This window comes from Agelaius tricolor, unplaced genomic scaffold (genome assembly GCF_023055355.1).
Source record: "Agelaius tricolor isolate 1412-34295 unplaced genomic scaffold, bAgeTri1.0.p SCAF_4, whole genome shotgun sequence".
NCBI classification, from domain to species: Eukaryota; Metazoa; Chordata; class Aves; order Passeriformes; family Icteridae; genus Agelaius; species Agelaius tricolor.
The window spans coordinates 20,380,221-20,398,248 of record NW_027269264.1 but is presented as its reverse complement, the minus strand read 5'-3'; the positions used below and the strand labels follow the sequence as shown (position 1 = coordinate 20,398,248).

Below are 18,028 nucleotides of genomic sequence, written 5' to 3'. Positions count from 1 at the left end.
TGGTTGACTTTTTCAAACCAGAAATGATTGTTTATGTTAATTTAAGAAGTCCCTGCCACTCCTCCCATTTTTTGTCACATAGAAATGGCCTTCCATATGAAATGTATCCCTGGGATCAAATTCTAATTGATGTACCAAAATCCTTATGGAGATGTTTCAGTCAGGAGTTTCAGCATTCAAGGCAAAAGACCTTGAGTTCCCAGTCCTGTTTCCACTCAGGCAGATCTGTTAATGCACTGACTCCTGGAAGTCCCCCATCTTAAGACAGCTGTGAGATACCTGCTCCCACCTTTCACAGAATCGCGTGGTCTGGTCACATAAACCTAGATGAACAATTAGAACTGCTGTGAGACAGAACAGTACCCCCATGTCAGATTTAACAGTCTGAAAGCTTTTCAACTACAAACCTAGGGCCACTCAAGCTTTTGAGGAGTAACTCCGATTTATCAGTATTTTTCTGAAGTTTTTAGGGTCACATTTCTGCAAGTAACTTGAAGGCTACTGTGCGCACCAAATCTTAAAACAAATCATAGCCAATAGCCTCTGCATATCCTACATTATACCATAGTTGTTTGGCTCTTAACCAGTTCTGACATTTATACAGTGTCATTTGATCCTTTCATACAGGAGGATAAATTGGATGAACCACACTTAGAGCTAAAAGTGAAAACAGAGTTAAGCAACAGATAGACTTACTGACCTCCTGCATTCTTCTTAAAGACAAAAGCTGCAAATGAGCCATAGGCAGCTGTGGCAATGAAGAAACTCACTGATTTTTTTTTGGCAACTTTGAGATCTATGAATGTTTAATAATACATTTGAAGTAAAATAAACCCTGTTCTCACATTTACACAATTTTTTTTCTTTCACTATATTAGCTTTTCTTATCTACAATCTAAACCAAGCAGTTTTGGACCTGGAAAAGGTCTGTGATGTTCTGGTTTCTTTTTCTTTTTTTTTTTTTTTTCCCCACCAATAATCTCATCATTTCCAACTAATTACATGTATTTAATTCACTTTAATACTTTAATATATTTTTAACATTAGTGCCAGAGAATGCAGGTTCCATACACAAAGACCTGTCTGAATAAGTACAAAATTTCTGAGTGGGCATGAGTTATGGATATTTTTGCTTAATATGAATGAATTTTGCTGCAGGTATACCCTGTTGGTAGAGATTATATCCTCTACGCATTTCATCAGCAAATTTGTGTGTCTTGATTTTGCATTAATTAGACAAACATTTAGCAAGTGAGTTCTTGCTTCCCACTGAACTCCTTTTGTTTGAATGTTTTTTATAAAAGCACTACTACCTAAAATGGCTTAGGGAATGTATGGCATTACTTTTTAATTATGTAAGAACCAGGATACCATTCATGGGTAGACATCCATAAATGTTAGTCTGTTTCTCTGTATTCATTGAAGGTCAAACCAGCAAATTATCAGTGGAAAACTCCACACTCTAAAGTAATCAAAAAGCCAAAGGTCTTTCTATGATGGACTGCCAGAAATACCCCTTGAGCCATCAGTGTCGCATTTAAACTTTCAGTGGAATTAAAAATGAAGACAAATGGAAACAACACTTAGGTGAAACACGCTGATCTGATATGTTATTACAATTTTTCTGTATCTTACACGATTATAACAGTCAAAAGGTCAGGCTACAAAATGCCAAGAGCACTCCTTGGCTGATTTGTTTATCCTGGGAAAGCTTACGAAGGACTGCATGGGCACTCATAAAATTTTAAAGAGCTAAGGCAAATAATGCCTTCATTTTTACCATAAAGTAGTTCAGTCAAACAGAAACATGTCATTCATCTCCAGTCATGAGCCCTTTTAGGACCTAAGAGTACATTTTATTTCAATCCATCTCTTCCAAGACCTTTTGCCTTCCCAGCATATCTCTGAAAACACAGCTGCCTATTGTGCCAGTTCAGAGGTCTCTTGCTAAAACTCAACTGCAACCTACTCTTCAGCTGACCAAAACAAATTCTTATGTCCTAAGCAATAAGTACTAGTTCATACACAGCATGAAACAGCAAAACAAAAACTAGGAGAAGTAATACTGTCCCAGAATTACAACCAACAGATATCTCACATGCAGACTAACAATTACATATACAAGAACAGCAGAGGATTGAGTAATGTTTTTCCACTGAAAAGGGTCCTTTTAAGCATTAACTCTTTTTGGTTAAACTTTCAATAATAATTGTCGGTGAATGAAATTGCACAAAATTGCTGTCAATTTTTACTCTTTCTTTAAAAATATATAAATGGATAACAAGAAGGTTTCTTCTTGGACTTCCATTGAATTCCCAAGTTATCTGAGAGTTTCAGTTACCTCCCCAACATCCATGGTACAGATTTATACAGGTACATGACAGAACTGAGACAGGTGACTCCCTTTATCTTAGCATTTACAGTCTGTGCCACTTGTCCAGCAGTCAGATCCACAGGAATTGATTTTTATACAGAAGTTTAATTCAAATTCTGTCAGCATGGCTGTGCACTGACCTAAAAAGACAACCATAAGATTATGTATCAGGTGTATCAGATTGTGGGCACTGAATGAAAAGGAAAAGCCAAGGTAAAGTAGTTCCCCCAGATAGAATTCAATACTGGAAAGATCTCTGCCTGACTGATCAAGTTCAATTTCCTCACAGCTGCACACCACAGATAAGTTATCAAATGGACAGCCATCTACAGATACCTGCTTTGACACCTGCAATCTACCACATGCTCATTTCTAACTTGCAACAGAAAGATGATGTTGGCAATTGGCACAGATGATGTGCTCTCTGCATGCAACAGCAGAGGTGTGGGTAGGTAAAAAAGCTCTCCTGGTGTCATGATGCAGACCAACACCTATACTGTGGAGAGGGACAAGGAAGCCCATCTGATTCCCAGGGAGACATGGACAGCAGTGAAAGGAGTGTATGAGAGAAAGGGAAAAAATCCCAACATAATGTCACATGAATGAACATGGAAAATTCAGGATCATAAATATAATAGAGAAGTCAGTTTCACTAATTCCCTTATATACTGAAGAATGTATCCCATTAGGTACACTAAGCAGTGGAAAACAGAGGGGCAAGAAGTGTCATGAGGCACCAAAGTTGTGTATGAATCTATTAACCAGAGTGTTTGCAATTATTTGCTCCTGATAACAATGTACACTCAGTGGGTTGCAGGACAAGAGAATCTTATCACTCTGTTCATATGCTGCCTGGAAAACATCAGCTCCATTCTTTACCTTTGTTCAAGTTTCTATCCTGTTAAAACCAACAGAAAGTTATGAGAGGAAACACATCAGGAAAAGGTCTTCATACCTCTTCCAGGGACTTTTTTCTTCTTTGTATAGGGCAGAAAAGACCAGGAATCCAAAAGTCCAAAGTGTTGCCTAGTTCTAGTGGAGACACATCCTTCTTGTGCTAGAGAAACATGGGGGTGCTCACCAGAGAGATATGAGCTCAAATACAGAAGGAAATCTGTTAAACATTATGGGAGACTTCATAAAACTCAGTTTTGAAGTTTGTATTTAGACACAAAATTTTACAATGTTCTTTTATAAAGTCATTTGTTCAACTTACCTCCATTATTGGAAGAATTGTCCCACAGACTTCTCTGAGGTACTTATTTTACTAAAAAATCCAACGAACAGAAAACATAAAGGAAAGGAGGAAATGAAGAGATTACCAGTATCTTTGATTATGGAAAGAGAACAGATGAAAAAACAAATATATAATATGGCAATAAATAATGAGCAAACACAGCAGTTTTGAGTTATTATAAGAACAACTTATTTTGTGGTTATTTCTGTCATAGCATATGCGGGTGATCCCATTATGAACTAATGATAAAATGGTAAGTTCTCAGTATGTGACAGTTGTAATTTGCTAATATAAACTCAACAGAAGAAATTCACCACAGATATAAGCAGATATTCTGAGCTATAAATCTGAGATTTCCAGAGCTGTGCTTTACTATATTAGGCTTGATTTGGACACAACCAAGTGATTATAATTCCCCCTGGAAGAAATATATAGAGAATTTGCATAAGCTAAACCTGATATTCTGCAGATTTGCTCTCTTATTTTCTTACAATACTTGTAGTACAATAACACTGAGTTAGTGAAAAATAAGTTTTATTTTAATGTATTTGTTTATATCTTCACTCTTACAGTCTAATCCTAGCATTATGTTCACACAGCATTTGTGAGCCTTCTGTTCCCCTGGAAGGGAAACATCTAGAGACAGCTGAAAAGGAAGCATTTTTCCATTGTTTGAGTCTGACACTGCAATATAAATACTTAATAATAAATTAGAAGTTCCAGAGCTCCCATGAGAGCTATTGCCTATTTCCAGCAGGGAGCATGGGACCTGTAGCTATTAATAGCCTGTGTACCCAGGACACAATACTGCCTGTATCTTTATGCAGACTGTTATTCAAGTTAGCACTCAATTGAAGCATGACAGATGAAAGTAACTTGTTCTGTTAATATTAGTCTTTTACCCTACATTAGTTAGATCATGAATAATTAGTATTAAGTATACAGTTCTAATAGTTTAAGACAATGCTGTAAAACAGCTTGAGTTATTTTAGTATTTTCTAGGTCTGAAATTGTACTTGATTATATTTACTATATATGTACACACTTATATACAGATTTTAAAGTGCCATTAATTGTGTATAATATAAACATGGCTTCTATTGGTAGGGGATGAGATTCTAAATAGAGAAGGATGGCATATTAATTTAGTAGATCTTATGATATAATAATGACAGACACAGATGCAATGTAAGTGAATTTTTGATTAGTATGAAAATTAAACCATGAGTGACTTATGCCATGGCCCTCAATAAATCAAATTATTGCCATCATTGCTTTGCTCCATTGTGTTTTATTTAGCTCAAAAGAAATATTAATTTATGTGCCTTTTTATTTTTTATTAGATCTTTCTTTTCTAGATCTGGAGGCAACTTAGTTTAATAAAACTATTTGATTATTCTGCCAACTTTAAGTCAAAATGATGATACTTACATTTACATTGACCTAGACTTGCCTAAATATTAAATTCTGCTTGCATTTCTAAACAGCAAGCACTCAAGGATTTATCAAGATTCATTTCATCGAAGATTTAACATCCCCACAGACAATGTACATGCAATAACATCATCCTTCCCCACTAAAGGTTTTTCACAAGTTGCTATTGATCACAACTGCAAACCTGAAAATATTCAATGCCATAATTCACTGTGATCTAGAAATACTTATTACCTGTGATGTCATTTCCTAGTGCTAGATTTTAAAATCAACATAGCAAGTGAAGTCACCTCTTCCCTCAAGCACAAAAATGGCAGTAACAAACCACTACTCAGAGATGAATCTGCCTACCTAACACCTCCGCACTCACATAATTCCCACAACCATCAAGTTCTCTTACAAGCTCTGACTCGAGGAAAAAATATCTCTATTAAGTAGAGGTCCTAGGAAAACACAAAATTCTCAAGGGTTATTTTCACATATATTTAGATTATAAAAAAGCTAAAAACCGCCTTATGTGCAGCTGCATTTACTGCATGGCAAAAAACATGGTTACATCAATTTGCTTAAGACAAGAAAAGGAAATAGAGATTTCTTAAAGAATCCCAGATTCCCCATAAAATGTGCTTGAGTAGCCTACTTTGTTGATCCAACTCTTAAAATGGAGATTGAAGGAAAGTTTTCTTAAGAGAAAACTTCCCCCAGGATAAAATCATATCACTGGGACTGCTCACCAGTTCAAAACAGGGCACTGAGTTGTATCTGCCCCCTACAAAGCCAGACCCCACCCCACAAAAGCAGTGAAGTGCAATGGGAAATATCAACTGTCCTTGAGAAGAGAGTTAGCCAGGTCCTCTATCATAAAGGCAAGTTGTTGGATACTGTTAAAAGAATATCACAGGCTAAAAAAAGCCTGTGTGTCAAGGAGACTTACCAAATGACACCCACTTTCCAGTCTTCTTCCTTTCGGTAAGACTGTTGGAAGCTTGAACCCTTACAAGGTCACCATAATCATGCTGGGCAATCAGTCCATCATCTCAGCATGATGAACTGATTGACCAAGATGACCAAGTCATGCTTTTAACCCATGCATACAACAAAACAGTCTCAGAACAGTACTTGAACTTTTTATTTCCGATTCTAATAAATTAAATAGGCTTCTTTGGTGATATTTTCAGATATCTCTGCAACCATTACTGTTTGGTATTGGAGGCAAACACATGCTTTGCCTGGAGAGTATACAAGACAACACACAGAATCCATTCATTGTGAACCTACATGTTTCAGAGATGGCCATTATGGCCATGTTTTCCCTGCAAAAATTTTCAGTTCTCAAGTTATTACTATCCTATATTTACCTGTTATTGACAGTCTCTTCTCAGCTGGGAACACTAGAGAGACTGTACTTGCACAGTAGTTTTGGGACACAGATTCAGATCTTTTGTCTACTTTATCAAACTTAACCACAAAAATTTAGTATCAAAGAAGCACAAGGCTTGTAAATTAGGCAAAGCATGAGAAAGACAGTGGTAATTCCAATTACACTTACTGTTTTCAAAGATAAAATGACAATTCATAAAGAATTTGATAAATCACTGCCATGGTTTAACCAGCCCAAACCAGCACATTCCTAGACAATTGTTTAAATTTTATTAGCAAAGGCTGAATTACTTGAATTAGTCTTAATACTATTCCTAAAGTATGTATATTATGGATGTTGTAATTTCCTTTCTTTCAAATATTAAAACATTTCACATTATCACTGCAGATGGTAAATCGTCGTTCAAGATTTCAACAGTTCCTCTTAATTGATGTTCTTATAATTTCAGAGTAGCTTCAGAAAAATGTTTCCAAACTTGCAACATTTACCAATTACATGCTATATATGAATGTGTATATATATATGTATGGTTGATTTATTTATTTACTTACTTAGTTAGTTTGTTTGTTAGTTATTATGTGCATGTTATAAAACTAGAAACAAGTGTGTATGTCTTGTGTGTATTGCTTCTTGGTAGATAATGAATACATTATCACACAAGTCTAACTGATGAGAATAAAACCTCTAATACATTGCTAACTTGAGAAAAGTTACCTTTCAAAATTTATAGCTGCTAGTAATAAGAGTTAGAAACAGTTAAGTCATTTATGGTTAAGCCTATAATGCATATATTATAGAATGATGTGTTGAGCAGTATGTCTGCTTCTGGAAGCTGCAATGTACACTTTTTGGAAAAAGTATCATAGTACCGCTCTTGTGAAAACTGAGATTAGTACTTAATCTGAATACCTTTCAAAAAATTGTTTTCCAGATCATCCTCTTTCATGCAATATAATGTTTTGGTTTGCATTTCTTTGGCCTGAGTCATGCCAAATACCCACATAAAATGTTAAATCTTCCTCATATGCAAGTCCACAATTTACTAGGCACATATCACATTAGGACAAAACCTTATCTTGAGTCCTGTGAAAGAAATGCTGAATTTTGCTCTTTAAATTTGGTGCTTCCGAGATTTTTCCTCAACACCCTGGTGCTGAGATGATGGACTGATTGCCCAGAACAGGGACAAGGTGTGCCAAAGATCCAATGCACACTCCATCAACCTCCCCAAACACAGACTTACAAGAGCTAACAAAAGGGTTTCCACAAACAGTTGATCCAAAATGCCACTTTGAGTTCTAAATGACAACAGCTTTATTTGATAAAAAACATATATGTATTTCCCTCACTAAAACTAGCACAGCATATTGATATGTCACCCATCACCCTGATATCTCAAAATTTTTAAAATGTTTTGAAGTAGGAATTCTGTCTTCACTACATGTACTCTCTTCCTAGCCAAAACATGGAGTAAGAACCTCAACTAGAGACACAGCTTAGTTCCTAGGGGAGGAAATATGAAGAAAGCAGAAAAAAAAGAATTATGCTGTTTTTTAAGAAATTAATTCTTAATGGAATCACTTTAATTTGTTGTATTCTCAGTCCAGTTCTGAGATCTTGGTTCCCAGATTCAGTAATCAGAGGGCAGTTAAGAAATGGGGAGACAACTTTGTCACACTTCTATGCTAAGTCACTTTATAGTCAGTTTCAATCAGTGCCTTCTCAGGCCGGTGTTTATGCTACTTAAATATTGAGACAGTGCTTACTGGCCTGAAAGAGACAGAGAGTTTTACATACATCTTTGTCAGGCTCTCCAGCTTATGTCCTCCCCATCCATCTCTGTGTAAGCTTTCTTGTAGATTTTGATTCAAATTATGTGAGAAGCTGAATCTGCAGATCTGAACTGTAGCTGAACTGCAGATCTGAGCCCTCTATCATATTTACTTTTGGTATTATCTGAAAAAAACTACACAGTTTGCAGCCAAAGATTTGAGTGCATTCCTGTAGCTTCTTATGGATGTGACAGACAGAGCTGCTGATATGCAGGGGCACAGCTGGCAGGAAGGTGGAGGATGCCAGCAGAGCTGAGGGGCCAGCAGCTGCATCTTGGACACCCTTTGCACCTCAGGGGCTCCAAACCCTGACAGCAGACAGCTGGCTTAGGAAACTAGACCTTGACACCTTTCTACATCTTCTTGCTCAGAAAAGGGAGGATACACTCTACAAGGTTAAGACATCTCCAGGCAACAAGTGAAACTTATTTTTGCACCAAGCAACTTGTATTTTTAATGGATGCAATCATATTTCTTTCTGACATATGGGGAATGGATGGGTTACAGTACCACAGGCCATTCCATGAATTCCCTGCATTGCCTGCAGCCATTCTCCTCTAGTTATGTGTCAGAAGCTTTACAGCCTATCTGTCATAAAATATTCTCTAGACACTCATTTGCTTATATTTAGTTCTACCCTGTAGCATTTTTTGTGTTCCTGCCCTTTTCTTTCATTTTTCTAGTGGCAAGTCACTATTAAATTATGCATAAGTTTACTTAAATTCTTTGTTTACATTACATTTGGAGATCAGAGAGTGAAAAGGACCTTTTAATGATGATTCAGAACATTCAACTTCTCCTTTGTATACCAGCTGGGAGGATTCACAATGAGCTGATCTCTCCATTAAATATAATGAAACCCACAGTCTCAGAGGCAGCAAATAATTTTCTTGTGCTGGTTGAGAACGGTTTTCTGAAGGCAAGACTTTTCAGTCTCTTTCTCCAATATTTGAATGTTACATCACTCTGGCCATACCCACGAGGACAGGCAGCAATTGCAAAGGGTCAACTCAGAATAAAAGGTGGATGACAGAAAAATCCAACGGTCCTTTATTTTCCCGCAGTAACAGGAGTGCTCCTGAATACAGCCAAACACTAAAACCTCCAGCAAGGGGCAATCACAATTTATACACACTATCATGGAACATACTAGCAACATTCTAACCAATCACAAGAGTGATGTAACTCATATTAAAATAATAACTCCCATGATACCCCTTGGAACAAACTTTAACTCTCACAAACTTGAAACAGTGTTCCCTAGCTTCCCTAGCTTAGGGTGTTGCTTTCCGTGGCCTTGGGTTGATCCCGGCTACGGCTGGCTTGCTGGTCAGGCCAGGCCACTGGACCTCCACATTTAAAACTATATTAAGATGTGATCAGGCCAAATTTGTATCAAAACCTGAGGCCAAATTAAGACAACCATTATGTTGGGCGTTTATCTGGACAGCAGGGTAAGAATCACTGCAGCCGAAATAACAGACTGGGAAAAAAAATGATTTTAGGAAAACACATGTTAAATTCAATAATCAATTCAATTCAATAATCAAGCCACAGAAAAATATTATATTTAGCAGCTTTAGCACTATCTAGTACTCAAAAGTGATGAGCAGTAGTCACTGAATCCACATAAAATTTGATCCTAAGATCAGGAGTCCATTTTTATCTTTATATTTGCTTCCAAAAAGGTAACTTCATGTGAGAGATATTTCTGGAAACCAAAGCGTTCAAATACTGTATGTGTCCAGCTAAGATAAAACACAGCAGCTGAATTAATTTTTATCTTCTTATTTATTTTTTTTTAATGTTGCTTCTTACTGTTTCAAATGTGCAGTCTGGCAAGATAGAATTTGTTTTTTCCCTACCTCTCCTGGAGCTTCAAGGGTGTCTCCACAGCTAATTGCTTTACAGCCTTTCACAGATGGTATACATAACACATTGATTTTGAATATTTCAGAAACCATTTGAAGAGAAGTCTCCTTTTATACACTGATAAAGTGGGACAGTGCCTCCCAGCTTCAGCTTCAGGAACAACTAAAGCAGAAAGGGCTTCCCTGGAAGAGGATAAAGCTTAGCTGCAGCAGGGCCATCTGACCACTCTGACCCCAGTGCAGGCAAATGCACCAGTTTTCATGTCAAGCAGCATACCTGACAACTTAGGTTGGAGAGATGAGCAGAGATAAACCATCTGAATTTTATCAAAGGCAAATGTAGGGTCCTGCACCTGGAGAGGAATAAGGCAGCAGCACAGGCTGGGGGTGGTTCTGCTGGAAAGCAGCTCTGTGGAGAAGGACCTGAAGGTCCAGGTGGACAGGCTGTCCATAAGCCAGCAGTGTGTCCTGGTGGCCAAGAATGTTGTCCTGGGGTGCATTAGGAAAAGCAGTGCCAGCAGGGTGAGAGGGGTGATCCTGTCCTTCTACTCAGCCCTGGTGAGGCACATCTGGAGTGCTGTGTCCAGTTCTGGGCTCCTCAGGACAAGAGAGACATGGTGCTCCTGGAGAGAGACCAGGAAAGATCTACAGAGTTGCTCCAGGGTCTGCATAATGTTGCAAGAAAAGGCTGAGGGAGATGGGTCTGTTCAGCCTGGAAAAGATATGACTGAGATGGAATGTCACCCCTGTCTGTGAGTATCTGAAGGGAGAGTGGCAAGAGGATGAAGCCGGGCTCTGCTCAGTGGTGCAAAGGCAGTGGGCACAAAGTGATGCACAGTAAGTTCCACCGGAACATGAGGAAGAACTTCTTTACTGTGCAGGTGACCAGGCACTGGAACAGGTTGCCCAGAGAGGTTGTGGAGCCTCCCTCACTGGAGATAATCAAGAATACTCACTTGGATGCAATCCTGTGCTATGTGCTCTAGGATGACCTTTCCTTCTTGAGCAAGGAGACTGAACTACATGACCAACTGCAGTCTCTTTCAACCCAATTCATTCTGTGATAACCTGTGATAATTTTAGGAGTATTTACTCTTTTTCTTAAATATATGGCATTGGGAAAAAAAAAACCCATGACAAAACAAGTCAAGAATTTAGTAGTAAGGACCCCTGTGAAAGCCATCAAAATAAAATAAAAAAGACTGAGGTGTGCAAGTTTATAAGGTTTTAAAGATGTTTCATGCATACCTGCTTTTATACCACCTTGTTTGTTGTGCTTTCTTACTCACCCTTTTATTTCCTTTATAAAATTTATATACGTTTATAACAGTTCTTACTTACATACCACTGTTACTACTGTGAAGATGTGTGGGAGATCCTTGCTGCCATCACACCCTGCTGCCTCTTTTTTAAACCCTTTCCCTTGATAAGTGTGTCTGTTGTTTCTTTACATGGTAACTCTCTAAAAAACGTGATGCCTCTCCATCTGTATATTGGTAGAGCTTTTAGCCTAACTGGGTTTAAGGCCCTATTATCACAAAAAATAATTAACAGTTCAAGGCAAGTCATATGTTCAAAGAAGTTTGAAAGCAGCCAACATCAAGTTTCAAACTATTACCAAAATTTTGCACACTCTTCATCAAATGCATCTTCAATGTAAATTGTCAAATATAGTCTTCAACAGATCTTTAACAGCACAGTTTGCTATGCCAACAAAGTGCCATACTCACATGTACCATTTCTTTTTGTGGCTCTAAAGAAGAAGTCCATTTTTAACATGGGCTCATACTATTCCTGAACAGCACAACCATGTAGTGTAATTGAAAAAGAATTTCTACACAAGCTCTAATCTGCTTTGACTTCACCGGATGGAGCAAATACTAGTTACAAGATCACACTAATTACAAGATAATGGGCATAGTAATTAGTATTATCAACTATGCTAGTTAATGGCAATATTAGTCACTCCAGAATACAATCTTCATGTCTTTTATTTCTTTGTCATTGGCATCTTGTGATCAATTAAAAGGTGGTTTGTAAATACAGTTTATTAATTGTGAGCAGTCCAGACACCACTTGTTAGACTGAATTTTGTCCTCTTTTCAGTGTTTCAAGTACTCCTTACATATAGCAACTGCTCCAAATAATTGCCACTGATGTCAGGTTTGGCACCAAAATACTAGTGATGAATTCTTTTTTAAAGTATTCAGCAATTACTTGCAGTATTTTTTACTTTTAGGATTTGTCTACTGACAAAGTATGATTGTTAAAGGTGTTAAATATGAACAGTCATGAAATATTGCCTGAATAAGCTGTATCAAAATACCCCTTTATGTAATCTTTAGTTTGGTGAGAGTCGCAGTAATATTTTTACACTAAGCTGTTCTTTTTAGCAACAGATAAAATTCATTAATGACTCACAAGCAGGTAGCTAGTTGGCTTATGTTTAATGTCAAATAAAACAAGCCTCCAAAACTCATAAAATAAATATCAGGCTATCCACTGTTTTCACTTGACAAGAGCAATCCACAGTGGTTTATTGTAAATAGGAAGGATGACGATAATGGGGCATGGTGTGTGGATTTGGACAGATGGTAATTGTCAGAGAACAGCTCTTCTTTCAAGAAATAAGTAGATTTTGGGTAAATATAGAGCAAGAAACAGGTTGGTTTATGCTCATGATGATATTCTGGTTTATTTTCTTTAGGCTATAATGGTGCATTCTCTCAGTCCCTGGAAAAGCTGTCATGTTTGCACGTAGAAGTGAGAATAGTCAGCAGTGATGACAATCCACAGATCTTTAACCAAGTGCAGTTAAATTAAAGAGCTCTGTACATCACTATTACACCAGTAGGAAACTTGAATCATATTGTGCACTGAAAACAACAAAAAAACCCTCAAAGGCTGCTGCAGTGCTGCATTTGCTTAAGCCTATGGTTTTCCTGATCAGAAAAAAAAATATATTCCTTTCTAGTATTTGCAAAGTAATGTGTAGTTTCATTGTTTTTATCTATATATCTACATATATGTATCTGCATATCTTCTCAAAATGAACTGCTACAATAGTGGTTTTATCTGGATTCAGGACACATACTTTAACCTAACCAAAGTGGCATATTGATGTTAGACTTGGCCTTCCCTTGGTTACTGCAGACAGACCTAGTCAGAAAGTCCTTCTGGAGTACGGGTAGTGTGGATGCAATCCTCAAACAGAAGACCCTCTAATGGATCTGGCTGTGTCAGAGGTATTTTCTTTTATGTTCCTACCAGTGCTAGTATGTTCCAATTACTTTGGAAAGATTGAGATTTCTGGCAGTTTTTGATGCTTTAAAAACCATTTCCACCAGACCTGCTCTAAATAAGTTTGCAATTCACAAGGGCAAGTAGGCATCCAAATGTCATATAGGCTCCCGAGTCCAGTATTTGTGCCCCTATATTTTCTGCTAACAGGCATTTGATACCAAAAATCAGGAAAAAGCAGTCCTTAACACCAATGTAGCATTAAGAAGCAGGTATTCTTTATTTAGCCAGATGCACAAAGGCATACCTCCTCCAGAAATCGTGCATGCTGAGTACAGAAAAAGTTTCTATTTCTATACTATTCTTTACATACATATTCATTGATTTTCCTGGAATAAACATACATTGATAATGATTTCCCTGAAATCACTGACATATGTTCTTTCCCCTCGGTGCATGAGTCCTTCTGTCCTGGGGGGTCTCTTCTGGGGTCCCTGGTGGCCGGCAGCTCCAAAGTCATACCTGACTACCTGGTGAACTGGTGAAATTTGACACAGCAGAGCTGGCTACTTTCCAGTTGTTGTTCCCACAGAATAAGCATTATGTGGTTCCACAGGCCAGTGGTTTTTGAAGAGTAAGCATTGTATTAGCCCACCAGGTGCAAACAATTTTTCATCTGACAACACATTCACAAACTAAGCCAAATCCTTCTCCTCAGGATGATTTTCAAACTGCATTCACAAATTCCCTGCCTAGCATAATTTGTTCAGTGGGGACAGGAAGTCTCCGTAATCCAAGGATAACAGCAATTGCTTGATGGGAGAGAAATTTGTTTCCTGTTTCTGCTGGTTAGCAAGAATCTGAATCCAAATTTCCTACCACCCTTCAAAATGCCCTGGAAAATGCAACTGGAAGCTCTGGGAGAGACTCCCATTTTTTGCTGTCAGTGGTTTTCCATGTTGCATAAGTAATTAAATGTTCATGGGGTTGTTTCCGTGCTCAAAATCACTGGAAATGTTTCATGTCTCTTCATTTTAGTTGCAGGAGTAACAGAACAACTTCCCATTGAAGTGCATCCTTGGAGCTTGCACCAACCACCCTGTCACATGGAATCAGGTAATCAGTGATTAACTGCTCCAAGAGCTTAATCATTCATTGCCAATCTAAATTACTGAATTAAGTGTCTAATCACACATATGATGTAAAAAGAAATGCTTTTATTTATGCTCTAAGCAGAGGCTACTGGGATTTTGGCTGCCTGCATATCAGTCCCCACCTCACTGTGCAAACAAAAAGTGTGTGTCTCCACGTGGATATCTCAATGTGCCCACCAGGGCTGGCGCAAATGGCTGGGCAATCCCAACACCGAACATCACCACCAGCGACTGCACCAGTACAATTCCTGCCCTGGCCCTCTTCCCCCACAACGAGGGAGAGAGAAATTCACAGAATCACAAAATAGTTAGGTTTGGAAGGGACCTTTGGAAATGATCCCGTCCGACCCCTCCACCCAGGTAGGGTCACTTACAGCAGATTACGTAGGAACACATCCCTGTGGGTTTTGAGTATCTCCAGAGAGGGAAGCCCTTCATCTTCTGCACAGCCTGTTCCAGCGTTCTGCCACCTTCAATTTAAAATAAATTCTTCCTTATGTTGAAATGAAATTTCTTATGTTTATAGCCACTGTTACCACTGTTTATGACCTCTTCCTGTTACTCCTTGTCTCTCTTTTACTAAGGACCCCAGAGCTGGACACAGCACTCCAGATACGGCCTCACGAGGGCCGAGCAGACGGACAGCACCACTTCCCTCAACCTTCTACATTCTTCCCGATGCCCCAGGACAACCTTGGCCCTCCTGGCCCCAAGGGCGCTGCCGGCTGATGGGCAACTTGCCATCCACCAAATCAGCCTCTAGCTGGGGAGGCGAGGCCAGCTCTGCTGACAACAGACACCTTACACTCTCTTGCCGGCACCGGCGGGGCGGGCCCGGGCGGCGGCACTGGCGGTGGCGGTGGCGGGGCGGGCCCGGGCTGTGGCACTGGCGGTGGCGGGGCGGGGCGGGGCGGGGCGGGCCCGGGCGGCGGCACTGGCGGTGGCGGTGGCGGGGCGGGCCCGGCCCGGGCGGATGAGCTCATCCGCGGGCGCCGCGGCCGCGCCGTAGGGGCGGGGAGGTGAAGCCGGCGCGGCGCCTGGCGCGGGTGGGTGGCGCCAGCGACGGCAGCAGCAGCTCGGGCGCCCGGCGGGGCCGGGCAGGGGCCGGCGTGTCCACGTGTGTCCCCGCACACGCCCCGGGAGCCGGCACGCAGGCGGGGCAGTGGCCGCCGCTGTAAGTGTTCCTTCCCTGTCCGTCGCCCCCGTCCCCGTGCTTCCCGCCGGTCCCGCCGCGCTCGGCTGGACGGGCCGGCATCCCTGTTCCGCAGCGCTTCCCGCCGCTCGCCACGCCTCGTGCGAGGGAGGCGCTGCTGGAAGTGACAACATTTTCCGTCCCTGCCTTTCCTCACAAACTAAATGGCTGCGCCCAGAGCGTAGGGAGCAGTGGAGGAGGCGGAATGCAAGGCAGAAAGGAGCGTGCGGCCGGCGATCGCTGCTGTCCTTTTTCACTCAGCTTGGCTCGATGGCATTCTTGTGGGCTGCTGGTGTCTTGAAATAACTTTAAACGTGGATGTGTTCGACCCTTTCAAATCTGTTCCACTCATTGTCCTCTTTACAGTGGAAACACGTAGGTGAAACTCCTGTCTTAATAAATGGTGGCGTTTAATTCATCTGAGGATCTCAGCTTAGTTGTGTCCTTTACTCAGGATAATGGTTAAATTTTAGAGATATAGTTAAATGGCTGAGATGGCTTGCCAGTGTCAACATTGAAAAGACTTCTTCTGATTCCAGCCTTAAGGATTTAGTTCTTTGACATTGTAGGTATTATTCATTAACTACAGTTGCATTAATTTGAAAACAGTCATTCTGTTTCAGCGCGGATTTTATTTGGGCAATTCCTATATATGAATATCGTCAGACATGCATGTTCCATGTCCTGAAAGTCAGTCACACAGAACCTTTCCTTGTGTATTTGAATGGAAATAAAATCCAAGGTAGTTCCTCTTTAATGCTGTTCAGCATCTCTATAGAATCACTCGCTTTGGAGGGACCACTGAAATTATCTAGTCCCTGTTCAAGCAGGGTTAGGTATAGCAAATTACCCAGGCCCATGTCCACCTTGAAATAATTTTGTAAAATAAAAAGTAGAAAATTCTATCCTTACACAAGTGTTGGTCATGGGGTTGTTTTGTTGGGTTTTTTTCTTTCTTTTCTTTTCTTTCTTTTTTTTTTTTTTTTGGTGGGTTTTTTGATAAATAAAGTAATGGTAAATTTGGGGGCTGAAAATTGTAAAACACATATTTGGTCTCTCTTTAAGTATTTGGTCATTACTGTAATACAAATAATTGTCAATGGAGTAAGATGGGTTAAGGATAATATCAGGATCCTCTTCCTAACTCCTTTACCACTTGTAAGTTATGCTTCTTTTTCAGTCTTGGGTGTTTTTCTTTGGGAATTAGTATTTTGGAAGCAGAAGGGGACTTTTTTTTTTGTATTTCTCTTATTATTTGAGCTGGAAGATGGAGTTTTCTCTCTTGGCTTCTCTTTTCAGCTCACTGAAATAAATTTCCCTCTCTGCTAACTTGCTGCTGTAATTGGTAAAGAAGGTCTTCCGTTATACTCATTATTCCTATGGTTTTCAGACTTAAAAGGAGACTTCTGGAACAGTACCAATTGTTTTATCAAGGAATATCAGTGATTGAATTAATTTTCACATTAAAGCCTCATTAAAAAATGCGCTGGTATTTTTGTGACGCAGAGTGAGGTCTATAAGCTCTCTTCTGTGGATTGCTTTATAGTAGTTTAACATGAGCAAATGTTTCTGTTAGTTTGTTTAAGCCTTACTTTCATCTATGGAACCCATTCTTTTCTTAAAAAGGCTTAAGGTCTCTTAGGTATTCGTCTGATGTGTGTGTAGGGAAAAAAAGTTTGTAATTACTAAAAATAATGTATACATATTCCTTGGTATCTAAAGAGTAAATACACGTATCCTTGGTATCTAAACAGTAAAATTATTGTTAATGCTGGTGGTCAAAACTGAGTTCTTAGTAAGATCTTAGTATCTTATATTGCATAGAAAATGTATAAACCTGGATTTGGAAGTAGCTATCTTGAAAGCAGTTTAAATGGCATTAGTTATAAACATCTTCTAATTATCAAAGAGAACGTTTATCCAAAAGGTGCTTTTTTTTTCATTTTAAAGTTTCTTTAAATGTTAAGTACAGAGCATTATAGCCTTAGTTCTAACACCTGCTTGTTGAAATTGAATTAGTTTTTTTGTACAGATGAAGAAAATCATGCTAGGCTGAAGGTGAAGGGAGTCCAAACATGGCTTTATTTTCCTTGTATAAAAAGGTGGCGTGTAATGTGTCTGAATATTGGCCAGTGACATGCAGGAAAAGTCTGTGTCACTGAAATTCTTCTACACCTTTTGAAGAATACCATGAGTACATAACACAATCAAGTACTCTGTGCTTCAGAGATCCTTGTTTGTGAATCAGGATATTAGCTTACATTACCAGCTCAGGTGCACCTGCCAGGCTGTGTGCTCGAGTGGCTGTGCATG

General features: G+C 39.4%; 2 protein-coding genes across 4 annotated transcripts in view; one reads left to right on the top strand and one right to left on the bottom strand.

The window, feature by feature from the left end:
• The window catches only part of LOC139588964 (transcriptional regulatory protein AlgP-like), a 296,504-nt gene extending 280,655 nt beyond the window's left edge, over window positions 1–15,849 (bottom strand). Inside the window, exon 1 of the mRNA XM_071424837.1 lies at window positions 15,217–15,849. Within this exon, the coding sequence (XP_071280938.1) occupies window positions 15,325–15,849 (525 nt within the window). The 3' untranslated portion in view covers window positions 15,217–15,324. The remainder of the gene's footprint in view (window positions 1–15,216) is intronic.
• AOPEP (aminopeptidase O (putative)) overlaps window positions 15,561–18,028 on the top strand; it is a 185,487-nt gene continuing 183,019 nt past the window's right edge. Inside the window, exon 1 of one of the 3 annotated variants that reach the window (XM_071424824.1) lies at window positions 15,561–15,697. The gene's annotated coding sequence lies outside the window, so the exon portion shown is untranslated. Of the gene's footprint in view, window positions 15,704–15,884; window positions 16,091–18,028 lie in introns of those variants that run through there. The other 2 variants (XM_071424825.1, XM_071424826.1) reach the window with 2 other exon arrangements.